We start from the raw sequence: 20,253 nt of genomic DNA on the forward strand, positions 1-20,253 counted from the left end.
CAGATATTTATACCTCAAAAGTCTTTGTTCCAAAGAGTCACAAGTCACTGAACCCAGCCAGAACCAGTTCTGCTCAGTCCTGGAGCACTTTGTTTACCAGGCTGCTTCTTTCCTTTCAGGGTGCAGGGCAGAGACATCAGATGCACCATAGGAGGTGGAGCCAGCATCATGGAGGGAAGGCACAGCCCTATTCAGGTCCCAGGTGCAACTCCTCCCACCCATCTAGATGCAGATCTCTCTATTCACCACTGGGACACCTCACCCTGTCTCCTGGAATTCCCCAGCCCTGTCACGCCAACTCCAGACAGCCAATACACATAACCGCAGAGCACACTGCTTCTGTGGGTGGCGCAACTCAGCACTGCAGGCCCACCAGCAGCATTTGGTTTACCAGCCCTGGGGACACACAGGCCACATTACTAGGGACAAACAGGTAAACCAAATAAGCCAATCATGGATATACCAATTCACATGTCATATTTACAAAGGGAGAGCATATGCACATTAGCACTGATCAGCAGTGGTAAAGTGCCCAGAGTCATAAAATCAACACAAACAGATCAGAAAAAATATAGGAGGAAGGCAAAAAGTTTAGGGATGACCCTGCAAAAAGGGCCATTTCCAACAACCATGGTTTGACTATAGCCGTTTTCCAGCATACGGGCACCACATCAGATTCCAGGGACTGGTTACAGAATTGTAACTGTTGGAGCGATAATTCATCCCCCATTTTTTTCCAGTGGGGCGCTTCTTCTGTAGTTGTCTCTAGAGGCCAGGAAATTACTTGGTTTGACCTTAAATGGCAAACCCAGGTCGAGCTGCAATTAGCATACGGCATTTGGCTCTTCTAAGACCCAGTGCCATCTCTTCGGCAGAACATATCTTGCCTGCCTTTCCTCTTCCCCGGTTGACCTTCGGTAGCGCAATTCTAGTCTTCTACAGTATACAGGCTAGGAGGTCACTTTTGTGGGGAGAGGGCCCTCTCCAATCCTAAGAAATCACAACTCTCAAGTTCTGATATCTGGTGCCATCAAAGACTAGATCACTTTTGTAAAGAGAAATTCATTTTTAGTCAGCACTTAGAATAAAAAGTATTTCATATTTCTTCAACCCAGTGGTATTAGATGGTACTTGGAATGCAGCAGGGACAATGAAATTAAAGGAAGTTGCAACAAGATTTACCAAGGCAAATGCAGTTATACTAGTGAATAATAATAAAAACCAAGATAAACAGTAAAATGCAAGCCACTCAATTATATGAAACACATACTAAAAATATTTCCTGAAATTCTGATAATCATAATAATTAGGTTGTGTACCTGTATCTTTCCATGTACTGTAACAGCTGAGAGTAGGTTTGACAAAGCTGCAAATATAAAACAGGACACATATTACAAAAGCACTTTACAAGGGAACTTGGGGGAATAAATATAGAAATACAGCATCAACCTAGTTAGATGATAAACTTGCCATGTCTCCTTCCATGATGTACACTAACTGGTAAAATACGAATCTGAAACTTTGTGAAATTTTGTAAATAGACTACAGAAAGTAGGTTTCACACTGCCATCGCATCAATTTCCTTCACATCAGCCAAATCAAATGCTCAGGAAAGTCCATTAACCTACTAACTTTCACATATCTAGCTGTGTTTATACCCAGTGGCTGCTTACCTTTTAGGGAAATGCAAGTGTATCCCCACCACAAGCCACAGAGGCATCACTCCAAGAACTTCTTAGCATATGTATCATGGTCGTCCTCCATGGCATATTTTCAGCATTCTAATCATTACAAGATTACTCTTTTCTTGGGTTAAGTTGAGCATTCGTGATATTATGTTACCCCTGACAACTGGTGGCATCTCACTATTTCTGGCACGCATCACCATCATTTGCCAACATTTGCTGGCTACCACGAGCATAAGGGAGGCAACATGGACATGTGATACCGATTCTGCCCATTGTGGGGCAGCAGTTTATGGGCGCACAAAAACACTACTGTATATCGAAACAAAACATCTAGATTTATTAAATTAAAAAAGTTGGCATTTGGTTCGGAGGGTGTATATTCAAACAAAAGTACACTTTTCTTTCAGGGAAGTTTGGCTTGACCAAAATTGATAATGCAAAGCTGGTATTTAAGAACAGGATGTTTAGGGACAAAACTATTGCAAAAACAGAATATATATATATAAAGTCGTTATTTGTTTGGTACCTAACAGAACTCCCAGATATGGTAGTTATTCCACGACTCATTACCCATACGGAGGTTTAATTTAATCCAAATTTGTTTCAAGGATTTTAAATCAAGCAGCATCTTGAAATCAATACTATCAGCAGGAACCTCATACCACAAAGGTAAAATTGTCTGAAATCATTAAAACTTTCAATCTCATGACAAATGTTATCTGTGAGTTTCGATTTTGTTAGCAAGACCTGCTAGACTTATTAAATGAATTTAGAGTGGGGAATGAGCTGTCTAATGATATGGCTCATTACAAGAGTTTCTACACAGTCAAAAGACTGTTCTAAAAATCACAATGCATAGCAAAGACTCCACCCATCCCACTCACTCCTATGCAGGAGTAATGCTTTAGATTGCTAAATTAACTCTCCTCCTGGTCCCCATATACATCTACGTTGTTATTGTGTGAGCAGCCCTTGAACCTTGGTCACTACGCTACTCCCCACTGCAGCCGTTTAGCTCCACCGACCTGGGACTGTGTTCCCAGTCACCACTGCTGCTAAATCAATCCTGCTGCGGTCAAGACCGCCCGATTCGAGCTAGCATTATTCCACTTAATGGTATTGGCTTAATTTTACTTTAATTTGACTTGCTTAACTTTCGTTTATTTAGTTAGAACTGGATTAACATTTCGGGTACTTTATTGGCTGTTTTTAGTTTTGTGCCCTCTGTTGTGTATCCCTCGCCTGTTTCCGCCGTTTCTCTTACTGCTTCAAAAGCTCTTCCGGCTTCCCTCCTCCCCGACAGCCCCACCCACTTGCCAGGACTTCTAATGGAGTGGCTGCCCATTGGGGTCTGGTTACTGAGGGATCGTGCAGGTACCAAGCGGGTGCCTAGCAGTGCAGGTGGTGTGCCATTGTTGCTACCACCCCCCTCCCAAGACCCATGGTGTAGTTAGTGATTACAGCACATAATAAACTCGGTTCCTCTCAACGCGGGGGACATCAGATTTATCCTGTTTTTAATTTTTCCCATACATAACCTCTGGTTAGGGTGGGCCTTAGCGCGCCCATACCACCGAGGTTTACACTTTCTTCCTGGTCCTGACGAATGCCTGTTTAATCACCACACATAGGCAGAAACATGTTGACCACACTCTAGCGGACTTTGTTGAACAATTTATTCAACACTAATGTCCTACACTTTGTTTTTATATATGTCTGATTGGCTTCTAATAAAATTAATTTTTTGACACAACCAAGACATTTTTAAATCACTTTCACTAATCACTGAACACACACTACTAGCTCCGCAGTAATTCTGGCGTTGAAGCACACTAGGGTGGCATTCAGCCTCTCCTGGTGGGGCCCGATGATGAAGCATGTCACCAACTAGGTTGGTGAGTGAGGGCTTTATTAAGAACCGAGGGGCATATGTATCAAATTCTCTAAATTGCGATTCTCAAATAGCGATTTTTTGAGAATTGCTATTTGGGAATCGCAAACGAGATGTAAGTAAAAATTCGCAAATTGTTAGCGATTCCTTGACATTCCTTAATTGCGATTAGCAAATTGCGATTCGCAATTAAGGAATATCTTCCTATTAATTCCTATGGGCCAGTAGGCCCACAGGAATGAATGGGAAGACATTCTCAATTAGCGATTCACAATTAGAGAATCGCAAATTGAGAATAATTTCAAGGGTGTCATAAGGACACCCTGATGCACCCCTGAAATGAGCATGTGTGCGCATGTGGCGCACATACATGCCCAAGAGCATGTAGGTGCGCCACATGACACTTTGAAAAATGCCAAAAAGTGCATCTTTGAAAGAAATCGCAAATTACCACCAACTTGAAGTTGGTGGTAATTTGCGCTTTCTTAAGGAGAAATCGCACAACTTGGGTGCTTGTTAAATTGCATTTAAGGAATCGCAATTTGCAATTCCTTAAATGCAATCGCAAAATAGAGAATCGCAAATTTGTGATTCTCTAATTTGCTTATTCCCTTTTGGGATGATACATCCCAAAAGGCCTTTTCCCGTTCGCAAACGGGCACATTCTGAGAACCGGCCCGTTAGCGAACGGGAAAAGGGCTTGATACATATGCCCCCTAGTTGGATTCTACTGTTGTGCTCTACTTTTCTAAAAAGGCACACACTTTCATTGTTATGATAATGCGCAGTGGGCGCACCACTGGCGCACCAGAGGCAACCTCGTTTGGGCTTGTCCATACATGAAACGCACCCAACGCCAAAACCTCTGGTCCTCCCGCTATCCGCCTCTCTACCACAGAGGAGTTTCTGGCGTAAGCTCACGGGACCTGAAACAACCAAAGGACCCTTTACCTGCCGCCACTGCCACTTTTCCTGACACACTGGACCACCTGCATGGATACTCACACCGCCACCGCACAGAGAACTACGAACAACCCAGAACTGCTACAATGCATCCTGCTTAATGTCCCCTCCCTCTGCAAACAGCCCACAGAAATCTGGGACACCATCACCACCCTCTCCACTGACGTGGCCTTCATCACCAAAACATGGCTCAACCCATCCTCGAACCCAGATATTGCCTCCGTCACTCCTGACAGCTACAAGATGATACACCAAGACCGCATTAACAAACACAGCGGGCCCATCGCCAAAGTATTCTAGGAGAACATCCGATGCACAGTCAACAAAAATGACCCAACACCTCTCATAGAACACCTCAACTTCCGACTTCAGACCAACGCCAAGACCACGATAAGAGGCACCCTCACCTAAAGACCCCCAGGACTCTGACCAGCCTTTTGCAATGCCATCGCCAACCACATCGCTCCCCTAGCCATCGACTCCCACCACTACATCCTTCTTGGCAACCTTAATTTCCATGTTGATGACCCCGATGACGTTACCTCCACCACCCTTCTGGAGAACCTGAACAACATCTGCCTCTTGCACCTAATCACCAAAAACACGAACAAAGCCGGACACACACTTGACGCCCTCTTTACCTACAGCAACAAAATCGATTTCACCCATGTCACAAAACTCACCTGGACCAACCACGCCATTGTTCACTTTACCATCTCCAAGGCAAAGCATATTAAGACAAGCACCACAACACCACCCACTGAAGCTGGAGCAATGTAATAAGGACCCAATTGATACAGGCCATCAGCATCACACAGCCCGCAAACTCACAAGACCTCTATCAAGCCATCCAGAAATTCTAAGCATGGATCCCCAAATGCACCGACAGAGTAGCCCCACTGAAGCCACCAAAGCCAACAAATCCTCAAGACAGGCCAGCTGGTACACCCCTGAGCTCAAAAGCACCAAACGCAACTGCTACAGACTAGAGAAGTGGCGGTGCGCCACCGAAGACTCCTCCAACAGAGCCGTTCACAAAACAGTCCTTGGCAACTACCACCTACGCATCAAGGAGGCCAAGGATTCAGCCATTACTGCCCGCATCGACTACGCAGCTAGTCACACGAAGGAACTCTTCAAAACAGTCAAAGAATTCTCAGACCTCTTCCACAACAAGATCACTACAATCTACAACAACTTTGATCGCCAACCCACCACTCTCAGCCTTGACAACCTCAACCAACCAGCAAACACCAGTTTAGCGATCACCACCTGGTCCCCACTCACCACCCAGATCACCAGAGCCATCATGTCGTCCATCCACTCTGGGGTGCCCAGCGACCCCAGACCCCACTACCTCTTCAACCTCAGAACCAACCCAATCAGCATGGAACTCACGATCATCCTCAAAACCTTCCACCACCACATCAACCTTCTCTAAGAGTTGGAATCACACAGAGGTCAGACCCCTCCTAAAGAAGCCCTCTGCCAACCCCAGTGACCTCAAACTTTTCCACCCAATCTCCCTGCTCCCCTTCCCAGCCAAAGTACTTGAGAAAGCCAACAACTCACCAAATACCTGGAAGAAAACCACCTCACAATCAAATCAGGATTCTGGGAAACTCTCGCAGTTTCTTGAGGTCAATAATAAACTAAAAAGTTCCCAGACGGGCTTTTGACCAGGACAGGGCACTGACATCGCCCTCCTGGCAGCGGTTGAGGAGGCCAGAACACTATTGGACGGAGGAGGATCAGTGGCAGTGATCCTCCTCGACCTAAGTGCGGCATTCGATACCGTTAACCACCAACTCCTTATCAAAAGACTTAAAAGAGTTGGTGTGGAAGGCTCGGCTTTATCCTGGCTTTCATCCTTTCTAGCTCAACGGACCTACCAGATCTGGGAGAAGAACGCCTGCTCCTCCGAAATGCCCCTCCAATGTGGTGTGCCTCAGGGCTCCTCCCTGAGCCCCACATTATTTAATATCTATATGTCCACATTGGAGGAGGTCATCACCCCATTCGGAGTGAGCGTCGTCAGCTATGCTGACGACACACAATTAGTGGTGTCTTTGTCCCACCCCAGACAACAATCAGCAGACCTATTCAACTGCCTTACGCAGGTTCATTGTTGGATGAATAAGTCAGCTCTAAAATTAAACGGGACAAAAACTGAAGTCCTGCTCCTCGGCCCGAAAGGTCCCTAACATCTGGCCAGCCTGCCTGGCCCCCCCCCCCGACCCAAAAGAAGAGGTTAAAAGTCTGGGGGTGTGGATCGACACTGACCTCTCATTTACAGTACAGGCAAAGAAAGTAGCCGGGACCTGTTTCGGGCTCCTGAAATCCCTGAGGAAAGTCCTGCCCCTCTTACCCTTCAACTCCCAAAAATTGCTAATTCAAGGCCTTATACTATCAAGGCTTGACTACAGCAATGTGATTTATTTGGGCGCTCCTGAAGCGACCCTCAACAAGCTTCAGAGAATCCAGAATACCGCAGCCCGGATTATCACAAATACCCCTGTCAGAACTTCCGCTAAACCTGCTCTAAAACTCCTCCATTGGCTTCCCATAAGGGAGCGAGTCAAATTCAAGGCTTTATGCCTAGCCCACAAACTACTGCAAAATCAAGGCCCCCCAGTTCTTAGTAAACTCATCACTCCCTATAAAGCCACAAGATCCCTCCGGTCTGACACAGAAAATTTCATCACTACCCCCAGATTCAAGAAAGCCCGAGCTGGAGGAAGACGCTTCTCAGTTCAAACCGCACGTCTTTGGAACTCGCTCCCTCGCGACTCGAACCACAATACCTTCGCTTCAGGAAGCAGCTAAAGACTCATCTTTTTCCCCAATGACGCACGCCTTCCCTTACACTGATTCTTGTCCCCTCCCCCCCTCTTCACCTCTTGTTTGCTCCTGGCCCACTGAACTGAAGAGTTAGGGTTTTTTTTAGCGCTGGGATACCTCAGGGTGACTATGCGCTCTACAAAAATAAATAATAATAATAATAATAATCACAGCAAGGAGATCGCACTTGCCGCTGCCAGAGGACATTTGAACCCTCCTCGGCCATGGAGAAACTGTGGCCTTGATCTATCTCGACCTCTCTGCTGCATTCGACACCGTCGCCCACCACACCCTCGTCTGCAGATCAGCAGACTCTACAACATCAGCATACAGCAAAACGCCCAGAAGTGGATTGCCTCTTCCTTGACAGGATGCAAACAGAGCACCCGACTGCCTCCATACACCTCCACACCCAAAGATATAATTTGCGGCGTACCCCAAGGATCGTCCCTCAGCCCCACCCTGTTCAACATCTACATGACCACCCTTGCAGGCCTCGTAAGATCCCATGGACTCAACATAATCTCCTACGCAGACGATATTGAACTCATACTCTTTTCACAGAAAACCCGCAAACATCAAAACCAATTTCTGCAATGCATTGACGACGCAGCTAAACGGATGAGAGACAACTGCCTCAAACTCAACTCCGACAAAACAGAAGTACTGATCTTCGAGAAGGATGCCTCCGAACAGGACAACAGCTGGTGGCCAGCAGAATTCAGACCAACACCCACTTGGACAGACCATGCACGCAACCTGGGCATTATCCTCGAAAGCCAACTGACCATAAAACGACAAGTCAACACTGTCCCCGCCTCCAGCTTCCACACCCTTCACGTACTCTGCAGACTCTTCAGATGGCTCCCAAACAACACAAGGAAGACGGTCACGCAGGCCCTTGTCACCAGCCGCCTCGACTACAACAACGCATTCTATGCCGGAATTTCCACCCAGATCCTCAGAAGACTCCAGGCCATACAGAACACCGCAGCCAGACTCATCCTGGACCTCCCCAAACGCACCCACATAACCCCCACCTCAGGAACCTCCACTGACTATCCATCCAGAAGCGATGCCAGTTCAAGATTCTTACCCAAGCTTACAAGGCCCTACACAACCAACGATCGTCCAACATCAACCATTGCCTGACCTTCCATCAGCCTGCAAGATACCTAAACTAGGCCTCTCTCGCACTCGCAGCCGAACTGGGGGACGCTCCTTCTACCACATCGCCATCAAGACATGGGATGACCTGCCCCTCCACCTCATACCTGCACCCTCCCTGTCGGACTTCAGAAAGAAACTCAAGACAGGGCTATTCAACAGAGACACTGCAACCTCAGCGCCCAGCTACCCCTAGGGATGACAGAGCTGCACCATACAAATACTGACTGATTCATTAATTGGAGGAGCTCCTGGGTTGTTGCTTGTGCCACCTTATCTAAAGAACAAGTTCTTTACCTTCAGCAACACTCTTTCTGGTGAATACTTTAACCACAGATTCCTCACCATATCCCACAGGCACCAAAATGGATCTACCTAATTTATATATCAGTGCTCCCAAGCGCCGCTTGGTGGCATTGTGCAGCTCTGCAATGATTCCGTACCATTCTCTAAGTGACGGAACAGAACCACATATAGGCTCATCCCACGCACGCGGAGGTCAGATTCATGTCTTTTCCCTTTCTGCACCCTCAGACTTGGAGCATTCACAATTGTTAGTTACAGTGTGCTGAATATTAACTTGAAACATTTTTAGATATTAAAATGATGGCACTACACATGATGGGGAGGTGAAAGGGCAGTGAGAAATCTGTGGTGAGATGGCTCATCCACCAAAAAGAGCGTTACTGAAGGTAAGTAACTTGTTTTTCGGATGGATGCTTCTAATCACAGATTTGTCACCTCAGAATTAATACCAAAGCAGTAACTCCCCAAGGTGGAGTATCGGTGCAGTGGGCTCAGCCCAAAAGGCAAAGCGTCCTTCCTGCCAGACTGGTCAAGGCTGTAGTAGTTCATAAACGTATGCACTGATACCCACATCATTGCCGTGCAGATGTCAAGGGCAAGCACCCATCACCCCCCACCCCGCCATTGTAGGGTAACAGCCTTGGGTCTGGTGACATGAGCTCCATGGCCTTTTGGAAGTTGATTCTGGACTAGTATGCAGCAGATCTTAATGCAGAGGACTATCCACCTTGGCAAAGTCCTCTTCTGCACAGCCTTCTCTTTCTTTGCTTCATCAAGCCTCACAAAACATTATCGTCCACTCGATGGTCCTTGGTACGATTATGTAAAAGCTTAAAGCTCTTTTGAGGTCCAACCAATGGAGCCTCTTATGTTTGAGCAGTGAGGGGAAGCAAAGAACACTGGTAGATTAATGAATTGCCCAACGTGGATAGGAGTCACACATTTCTCGTAGGAAGGCTGCCACAGTCTTCAGCACCAATAGGTCATGGAAACACATGATGTAGTGACAGCAGCATTGACAGTCCCTGCAGTTGACTCATTCGACAAAGTGACATAATCGCAACTAGGATAAGAGTCTTCAAGGTTAAGAGACAAAGAGAGTAGCTATTCATAGGCTCAAAAGGCATACACATGAGAAAGTTAAGACCAAATTAAGGTCACAATGTGGCATCAAAAACAGTTTAGAATGGTACATATTTGTCAAACCTTTAGTAAACCGATTCACAACAGGTGATTTAAACGCTTGGTCCGGCAAATGTAAAAAGGTTGAAATGGCAGACAAATAACCTTTTACAGTGCCCACTCCAAGACCTAGCTGTGCTAAAGACAAAACAAATACAAGGACGTCCAAGAACTTCCCCTGTAAGAGCTATTCATCCTGGGCCCCATATGGTTGGGTTTTCCTCCCCAACAGAACACTGGCATGTAGGGTCCATTTGTTGGACTCGCATCAAAAGTATGTCTTTTGACAACAGCATGCTGCTCTTTCGCACGCCGGGAAGCAGCCAGGACAAGGGAATAGGCAGAAAAGCAAAACAAATATTCATCACTACTTTATTTACATCTGGCTGTTGTATGAGATTATATTTTTGCATACAAGATCAAAACCACTAAAGTGTAATTAAAAATAATAAAAACACAGAAACACAGCATTGAAAATACTCGCCACATACATTTCCGAAGAACTAACAATTGACATTTTGAGTTCTGATCATAAAGTAGACACTGTGGTGAAATATCCAGTAACATTTTAAAGATTGACCTTCTGCCGAAGAAACTGTTCTCCGTTTTTTGCACATAAAAGATGCTGGTCATATAACCTCTGTAGGGACAAACCTCAGATCCCATGATGCAGGATAGAAAGTCCTTCAGCATGAGCCTAACTATTTTCAGTTCCAAACTGGTGATGTATACATTGACCTACTTTTCTCAAGGACTGGACATTGGAAAAGTCTGGGAGGCCTTTGCTCTTTTTTGTTTTTTTAAAAGAAACTGTTTTTATTAAGTTTTTCAAGAAAACACAAAGTCACATTAGTACAATTTTCATCTTAGTGAGGTCGACGACAGTATATAAATACAACAGTGAGTCAATCATTATAAAATAACCTGTGGACATTGGCTTGATAGTAACTCCATAGGTGTGCCTACATGTTCTAGAGGGTAATGGTGCATCAACTGCATATGTGGCTCTCGTATGTAAGGCTGACATCGTGTCCACATAGAGTGCGTCGGAAAACTAGCAATGAACTGGTGGGATGTATGGTGGGGCAAGTGGGTGAAGAAGCTAACGGGAGCTGCTCCCAAAAGTTTACCCGAGGTCGTTTGGACAACAAGGCCTTCCTTTCTAATAGGTCGACAGTCAAATGGTAAAAGTGTACCCTGAGGTACCAGACCATGGTGCCCTGCCAGCTGAGGGTGGATCCACTCCTCGAGACACCTCCCGCTGGGGAGCACCGGGCGTAGTGGGTAAATGCTAGATTTGGCCCAATTTACGCAGAGGCCTGTCACGTGGTTGTGAGGGATCTGAGATTTGAACACGCGTCAAATAGGTAAAATAGCAGATTGTCTGTGTAGAGGAACACTGTGTGCATACCAGCAGCCAGGGGGATTTCCCAATTCTGTCCCTCCCTACGAAGGCGGATAGCAAGCGTGTCCATCGCCTTCGCGAAAAGGAGGGGGGACAATTGGCATCCCTGTTTAGTCCCCCTATCCTACTGAAAAGGCCGGCGACAGCAGTCTCACAAACCACACCCGGGTCGTGCGTTTTACGGTTGTATGATGGAACAATTAGCACATGAACAACTACAGTCTAAACAAGGACTCTTTAACCACTACTTAGTCCAAACCACTGAAGGTTTAACAACAACTATTTTTCACAACTACTTTGCCTCTACCTCATTAATATATCTATTTTGCAGGTAAGTATATATCCATATTTAATTTATATATATATATATATATATATATATATATATATATATATTCACTTAAAAAACCATAGGTTTCACACATGTTATAGTTAGCTGAACATTTCCCTCGTAAAAAACCAATGAAATTCCCCCGTTATAGTTAGTTCAGATAACTATAACGCGCGCGCCCGCAATCCACTGCTGATGACGTCACATATTACATCACTCATGATATGGTCAGTGGCATCACTCATGACATCATCCTTGTGATAGAGTGGCGGTCGCGCGAGTGATAGTTATCTGAACTAACTATAACGGGGGGAATTTCATTGGTTTTTTACGAGCGATTTTTTAAAAAAAAAAAATTACATTTTTTTTTCTCAGCCTTCGGGGTCCTTCAGGGACCCCCTGACAAAGGCTAGGAGGTCAGAAACTCTCTACCCTGACCCCTTTTCACGTTCGCCACCTTCCTTTTTCCCTGTCGCACACAAAACAAACAAAATGGCAGCCGACACTTCCTGATTTCGACCGATTCGAACGTTGACTGACATGTAACCATCAATCAGAATTACGCTCGCGCACGTTAGGGTGCGCGCACGGTGCGCGCTTATAGATATATATGTACTTTTAACTGCAATTTTCTCAGGAAATACTGAACAGATTGACTCCATATATGCAAAAGGCACATGCCTGACCTGAGGACTACCTCTCTGCCAAATTTCAAGTAATTCTGTTCAGCCGTTCGGGCTGTACCTTCGACTAAAGGTCCTAAGGGAAAATGCATGGGGAAAACGCGTTTTGGGACCCCCCTTTTTTCTCGGCCCCCGCTTGACGAATCACCCCGAGACTTTCAGGGTAGGAGCTGAGCGGAGCGTCCCATTAGTTTTGAAAATTACGCGAGGATTCGTCAACCGGCGCCAAAGTTATTCAAAATAGAATTATGAGATTTCCTATGGAAACACGGTCCTAACTATAACTATCTACTGGCGACCGCCAGTAGATAATTATATATATATATATATATATATATATATATATATATATATATATATATATATAGGTTTCAGGGGCGTTATAGTTAGCTGGACATTTCCCTTGTACAAAATCCTAGAAATTCCCCCGTTTTAGTTAGTTCAGCTAACTATAACTCGCGCCCCCGCAATGCACTGCTGATGACATCACATATTAAATCACTCATGACATGTGATGACATCTCAAATGACATCACTGATGACATCATCCAATGAATGTGTGTTTTTCTGAAAATTAAATATGTTTTATATATGTATATCTCAAGGTCGATGGAAGAATAAATGGGTATATAAGTGTCTAAATGGATGATTTGTTTTTGGAAAATTGATTGTATAACTGACTGATTAAGTGTATCTTAGTGAATACATGGCTTAGTGAGTACTGTTTCAATATGTAAATATCTGTATCAGTCTCTCACTTTGTGTATAAGTGGCTGCATGGGTAGGTGAGTAGCAACATGAGTGTCTATATAGGTTATTAGTTGGTTTTTTGAGTATCAGTATGAGTATCTGAGTGTCTGTATGGTCCGGTGGGGGGTATTATGTAGTGCATAGGTGCATGAATGAGTGACTCACTGTGTGTATGTGTTGAAGACAGCATGTGTGCAGGACTGTATGGGTGGATGAGTGTGTGTATGGGTGTGTTGGTGAGTGAATGACTGTCTCAATAGTGTCTTTATGAGTAACTACATATGTTTTAAACTAGTATATGTGACTATTGGTGTATATAAGTGAGTATATGTGAGAGTGAGAGATTGGAAGAGTTCCTGTATGAATAAGTATGTGTTTTTATAAGTGATTGTTTAAAAGACTAAGTATATGTAAGTTTCTGTAGAAGTAAGTGTGGTGGTGTGTGTATAACTGTATATGCAAGTAAATGGATGTTTGATTCTTTATTAGCATGAGTAACTATGTGTGTGAGTAACTCTATGGATGAGTGGCATTGTGTAACAGGATGTATAGGTGTATGAGTACATATGATGAGTGAGTACATTAATGAGTGACTGTATAGGACTGTTGGTGAATGAGTGGATGTGTATGTGGATCTTCGAATTACTGAATAGGTTGTTGTAACTGGTATTGGTATGTCCACTGTTTTGAAAATTTTAGTTTCTATTTTTGAATGTGTGTATCAAAGGTTATATTAGGGTGAGAGGAGGTCTGCCACTCTATCACAAGGATGATGTCATCAGTGATGTCATTTGAGATGTAATCAGTGATGTTATCAGTGATGTCACTGACCATGTCATGAGTGATGTAATATGTGATGTCATCAGCAGTGCATTGCAGGGGCGCGAGTTATAGTTAGCTGAACTAACTAAAACGGGGGAATTTCTAGGGTTTTGTACGAGGGAAATGTCCAGCTAACTATAACGCCCCTGAAACCTATGGTTTTTTCAGTGAATTTCTGAGGCTTTTTAAATGCTAATTCCGAACTATAACGTGCATGAAACCTATGGTTTTTTCAGTGAATTTCAAAGGTTTTTTTAAATGCTAATTCCTAACTATAACATACCTGAAACCTATTGTTTTTTAAGTGAATTTCAAAGGTTTTTTAGATGTTAATTCCCATCTATAACTTATCTCTAAAGCTATGATGTTTAATGATTTTCATAGGATTTCTAAATCTTTATATTTCAGTGTCAGTTCCTTTAATTATATTTTGTATATTGTTTTTTCACCATTTTTTAAAACTTTTTTCAATTAATTCTTTGAAAAATTAAAAAATATTTGTTTTTAATGATTTTTTTTAAAATGTGTAAATTGTTTAAAACTATTTTTTATATATTTTTAATATTTTTTTTTGTTTTTTTACTATTTTTTTTTAGATTGGTGCACCCTATGCGCACCTTTCTCGATCCCTGCGCGGATCACAGTCACCATTTTACGATTGTAGTGTAGGATCTGCGTACGGTATGCGTTGGGTACATATTTTCGTGCGCGATTGCTATGCGACCGGTACGCGACTCCAAGCCCATACGCGACACATACGAAGCACGCTATGCAATGCTGCGCGCGCTTCTGTGAAACGTCATGTGCGTGGATTTTTTTCCTTGGAGTCGCGCACCCAATGCGATAGGAACCGCACACCCAACGCGGGAGAAACTGTGCACCCAACGTGTTAGGATGCGCGACTCCTAATTTTACCACCCAAAAAAAAATAGCCCCTATCACTAATTTTTATTATCCCCGGGGTTTATTAAAAAACGTTGGGGACCGTGGGTGGAGCCCCAACACCCCCAGCCGGCTCCCCACATCCTTCAGGAGCCGGCATTGCTTTTCCACATGGGGAGCTTCTAACATGCAGCTCCCCGTGTGGAAAAGCAATATTGTTTGGATTTTTAAAGAGAGAGGAGGTTTCCCTGCTCTCTCTTTCAAAATCCAAACGAAGTTTGCTATGGGAGGGCGAGAGACTCCCACCCTCTCATAGCAAACAACAGTGTCCACGCAGCCCCCCTCCCCCATTCATTTGTAAAGATTTTGCCCCCGGGATTTGGCCCCCTGGGGGGCCAGTTATTAACAAAGCGCGGAAGCCCGCACTTCGGGGTTTTTTTTTTTTTACGGCCGGATCCGCGCACCCTGCGTGCATTTCGCCTTTTTTTTTTTAAAAGGGGGACACAGGGGTTCCTTCTGGGACCCCCTAAGCAACACTAGAGGGTCAGAGTATTTATACCCTGCCCCCTTTACATCTTTCACAGACTTATTTCCCTTACTTAATCAGCCTCGCTTCTACCGAGGCACAAAATGGCTGCCAACAGTTCCTGGTTTCGAATGTAGACAAACACTTGACAGCCAATTAGCATTCAGCGCGTGATCGGGAGGGTGCATGCTCGGTTCGCAGAGGGTGCGCTTAGGGTGCGCATAGGGTGCGCGGATCCTCCGAGGCCATATATATATCTATCTTTTTTACTCTAATTTTCTCAGGAACTACTGAACAGATTTACACCATTTATGCAAAAGGCACGAGTCTCAACTGAGGACTACCTCTGTGCCAAATTTGGTGTAATTCTGTTCAGCAGTTCGGGCTGTAGCTGCGTCAACAGGTCCTATGGGAAATTGCATGGGGAAAACGCGTTTCGGAACCTCTTTTTTCTCGGCTCCCGCTTGACGAATCACCACAAAACTTTCAGGATAGGAGCGGACCAGAGCTGGCCAAAAGTTTGGAAATTTTCGCGAAGATACGTCAACCGGGGTCAGACTTATTGGGAATTGAATGTTGCGGATTTCCTTTGGAAAATAGGTCCCAACTACAACTACCTACTGGCGACCGCCAGTAGGAAGGAAGGATGGATATATATATATATAACGGGTTTGTATGTACCTGTAAAAATCTTAAATTTCGTGGTGAAGGCATGCATGCTAAAGACATATGCGTTGTAAAATTAATATTGATAAGTATTAACACCATATATATATGTGTTTATACTCACGAAAACGGCAACCATTTTATATATACACATTTTATAATTCCTTTTAGACATATCTATGATTAATTGATTTTCTATTGTCCAACTTGATCCTTTTTATACTACTGTATGTTGTGCTTTTATGATATTTTTTATCGAATAAAGCTTTACCTACCTATATACACACACACACACACACACACACACACACACACACACACCCCTATACTCACTTTTAATCTCATAAATTTCCTTTCCAGCCAAAAACCTACACCCACCCCAAATCTTAAAAATTCTCTTTCCACCCAAAAACCCACACCCACCCTAAACCCTAAAAATACCCTTGCAATCTCAAACCTATTGGTCCCTTCCCTTTACCTACCTGTAACGCCCCTAAATTTAGTATTTAGAGGCTCCCTGAACCTTCCTTCCTCAGATCCAGATACCGAAACAAGCAAGACGACCTGCCGTGCAGCTGCTAACAAGAGGACGACACCAATTGACTTGGTCCCAGCCCTATAAGCCTGTCGACCCTCGACCCTGCTCCTGCTAAACCCCGGCGTCTCCAGTGGTCAGCATCCTCAAAAACCCCGGAGGACCTGACTGCCTTGTGACTCTTAAAAGACTGGGACTCCCACGAGCACTGGTTCTGCTCAAAGCAAGTAACTGACCCCTGGCACCAGCCAGAAACCGCGACTCCTGCACACTCTGCACCCGCCAAAGACCATGAGGACGTCCCCCCGGCGACTGACCCCGAATCCAGCACCCAAGGACCCACCTCGACGCTCCCGACGACGCCTGCAACCTCAGAACCAGGGACCCCTTCAACCGCGTCCAGCAGAGGGTAAGATTACCGACGCAAAAAGACACCCCTGCACCCGGCGCCCAGCAGCCCCCTGTGCCCAGCTCCTGGGTGACTACCTAACCTACAGCTTCCCAACTTACCTCACGAAGTGGTGGTCGCACCTGAAGAATCTCCGACCCCGAGCTTGCAGCCTTTGTTCGTTTTATAGCTTCTCAATTGAAATCCATTGAGCGCCAGACGGCTCAAAAGCACCCTGCAACCAGCCGCCCGAGTGCCCCTGGAAGTGCAACACCTATCCTCATCTACTTCCCCACTTGCCCTGAGTAAGTGACCAGGAGCCCAGCTCCCACAGCCACGTGGCCTGCTTGCCAGCAGCCACCAACCAAAGGCCCCCTGCCTCCCATAGGATAACATTGGGCCTAACTCACTCTGCACCTGGCTGCCCCTGTGCCGCTGAGGGTGTAACAACTGTACCTACCTGACCCTGGGAGACCCCCGAGTCTATGCCCAGAACCTTAACTCTGCCAGTAGAGTACTTACCCAAAAGCCGATAACTCACTTTTCTTCCATAGGGTAACATTGACTGGTCTCACTTGGAAATTCTTCTAAGTGTTGAGTTTTGAAACTTTAAAATATTCACTAAAAATCAGCCGATCAACGAAAACGAATTTACTCACCTGTTATCAGGAGAAATCTCAGTGCTGGATCTTGGTGCCCAGCACTGACCCTGCAAAGTAATTACAACCGTACTTACCGCTAATGTGAATTTCCTCCCATAGAATAACATTGGTGATTCTATGTGAAAAAGTTTCTGTCAACTTTTAAAATACAATAAAATTCCTTAAAAATCATACCTGTGGAGGAGGAGCTTAGCGCGTGATCAAGATGGCCGCGTGAGCCTAGAGCTCCCGAGACCCTCGCTCCCTCCGGCAGATATCCTGTCTAGTATCCTGCTTTTGATGCCCGGAATATTGGAGGGGAGCCGTTGCTGAGGCGAGAGCCGTTGTCCGGATTGAAATCGCCCACCGGAGACCGAAGTTGTACTGCCTGGAAGTTTGTGGCCTACTCCCCGGAAGGTGCCCGGGACTTGCGTTGGCACAGTGCCCGTGCGCTAATTGAACAACAGCGGCCACGCGAGGGGCGAATCGTCGGAAGGAAGGTGTCCTACTTTCACTTTCGCTTTCCTGTCTCCACCGCGCCCGGCCTGGACGTTGGTGGCGCCAGTCACTGGCTGCATGGTTGTCTACTCTGTATGGGCAAAGAGATTGTCCCCTCTGCAGATAGCGATGTCGAGTAAATCGGACGCCGAAAAACAGAAGCCCAAAAGTACCAGGCGGGGAGGCTACACCCAGACTAACAACATGGACCGCTATGCCCACCAGAAGGGGTCACCGGGCGGATCGGGACAGACACTGGAGGCCACGAAGGACGGGTCGCCCCCCTCCGCGGAACCAACCCTGCAAGATATCATGGGGGCCATCGAGGGGATGAAGTCCTCTATCGGACAACAATTTGAGACCCTGGCGCATAAAGTGGATGCCATATCGATCGACGTCAATCTGATTCGGGCAGACCTGGGGAAAACTAATGAGCGGGTTCAGTCCTTGGACCTCAAGACTGCAGGCCTCCTGGGCGACGTCTCCGGCCTTCAGCTGGAAGTCCGTACCTTGCGGACTGCAAATGATCACTTTGCCCGACGGTTGGAAGAGTTCGAGGGCCGCGCAAGGCGCAATAACGTGCGCATTATTGGGGTCCCGGAAATTTCGGAGGAACAGTCAGTGGACCTGTTTGTGGAGGACCTGGTGGTTAACCATCTGGCGCCCAAAGGCCTTAGTAAGTTTTTTACGGTTGAAAGGGCCCACAGAGTTCCTGGCGGGAGGCCCAAGGTGGGGGCCCCTCCGAGGCCAATTGTCGCCAGGATCTTTAACTTCAGGGACCGTGATGCCATTCTGCAAGCATCGCGGGTGTCCGGCCCGACGCTATTCCAGAACACCACCGTAAGTTTCTATCCGGACTTTACCCAGATGGTACAGAAGCAACGACAAGGCTTCCTGGCGGTCAAGAGGAGGCTACGAGAGATGGGACTGAAATATGCCATGCTCTTCCCGGCCAGGTTGCGTGTGGTGTTCGAAGAGCGGACTTTCTTTTTTGAATCACCAGCCATGGTCGGAGATTGGCTTGACACATTGCCCCAAGGACGGACTAACGTGGAACGCTCCGGTGGAGCAGACGGTGGCGGCGATGAACAATGAGCCTGGACTTCAGTACCAGAACTCCGGTTCCCCCGGGAGGGTGACAATCCGGGGGGTAGCGGGGGCAATATGGGAGCTTTTTCCTCCTCTGGGGTTCTTTTTGTAGATTAGTCTTTGTATGGGGCGACAGGCACACTGCAAGTTGGGGGGCATTTTAGAGCTTACGCAGGGGTGCAGGGTGGGGGGTGGATTGGGGTTGTTGTTGGGGTTGTTGTTTTTGTTTATGCAAGGCGTAAAGATGCAAGCTTCTGTGACTCTAGTGCGGTTCCATGCGGGGGGGGGTGGTCTCCTTACATGTTGGGATGGGGGGTAGGGGCTTAAAAATACTCAGTTGGAATGTAAATGGCTTGGGGGATCGTATTAAGCGTGGGATTGTCCTGCAAATCCTGAAGAGATGTACCCCTGATATAGTCTTATTGCAAGAGACACACTTGATTGGTAACATGTGCTATGCACTCAATAGGAAAGGCTACAAGTTTGTTGCACACTCCGGGTTTTCCTCGGGGTCTAGAGGGGCTGGAATACTCGTCAGGTCCTCCCTGCCCTTTGAGGTTGACTCCACTACTGTTGACGATAGGGGACGCTTTGCGGCTGTAGCGGGGAGGTGGGAGGGCAGGACGCTGGTCCTGGTGTCGGTTTATGCCCCTCCTGCACTGCAACCTTCCACACTTGCGGACTTAGAGAGGACTTTGTTGGATCTCCCAGAGGGAATGTTGGTGGTGGGTGGCGACTTTAATGCGGTAGGCTCCGGATTGCTTGACAGACACCCGCTGAGGAGCTCGGGGGGGGCCCAGAAATGGCTTCCGGACTTTGTAGATACCCTTGGACTGGTTGATTGTTGGAGACTACTGCATCCCACACAGCGGCAATACACTTTCCATTCCGGGGCGCATGGCAGTCTCTCCAGAATTGATTATGTGCTTACCCTTGCTGCACACGCCTCCTTTGTCTCTGAGGCCAGGCACATGGCACGGGGTATTTCTGACCATTCGC

The 20,253-nt window shown here is 46.1% G+C and overlaps 1 protein-coding gene across 4 annotated transcripts in view; it reads right to left on the bottom strand.

Annotated features, from left to right (window-relative positions):
* DDX11 (DEAD/H-box helicase 11) overlaps positions 1–20,253 on the bottom strand; it is a 652,402-nt gene that overhangs the window by 395,950 nt on the left and 236,199 nt on the right. For all 4 annotated transcript variants that reach the window (XM_085652300.1, XM_085652298.1, XM_085652299.1 and 1 more), the window contains exon 11: positions 1,320–1,366. In XM_085652300.1, coding sequence (XP_085508426.1) covers positions 1,320–1,366 — 47 coding nt within the window. The remainder of the gene's footprint in view (positions 1–1,319; positions 1,367–20,253) is intronic.

Source organism: Triturus cristatus, chromosome 4_1 (genome assembly GCF_964204655.1).
Source record: "Triturus cristatus chromosome 4_1, aTriCri1.1, whole genome shotgun sequence".
NCBI classification, from domain to species: domain Eukaryota; kingdom Metazoa; phylum Chordata; class Amphibia; order Caudata; family Salamandridae; genus Triturus; species Triturus cristatus.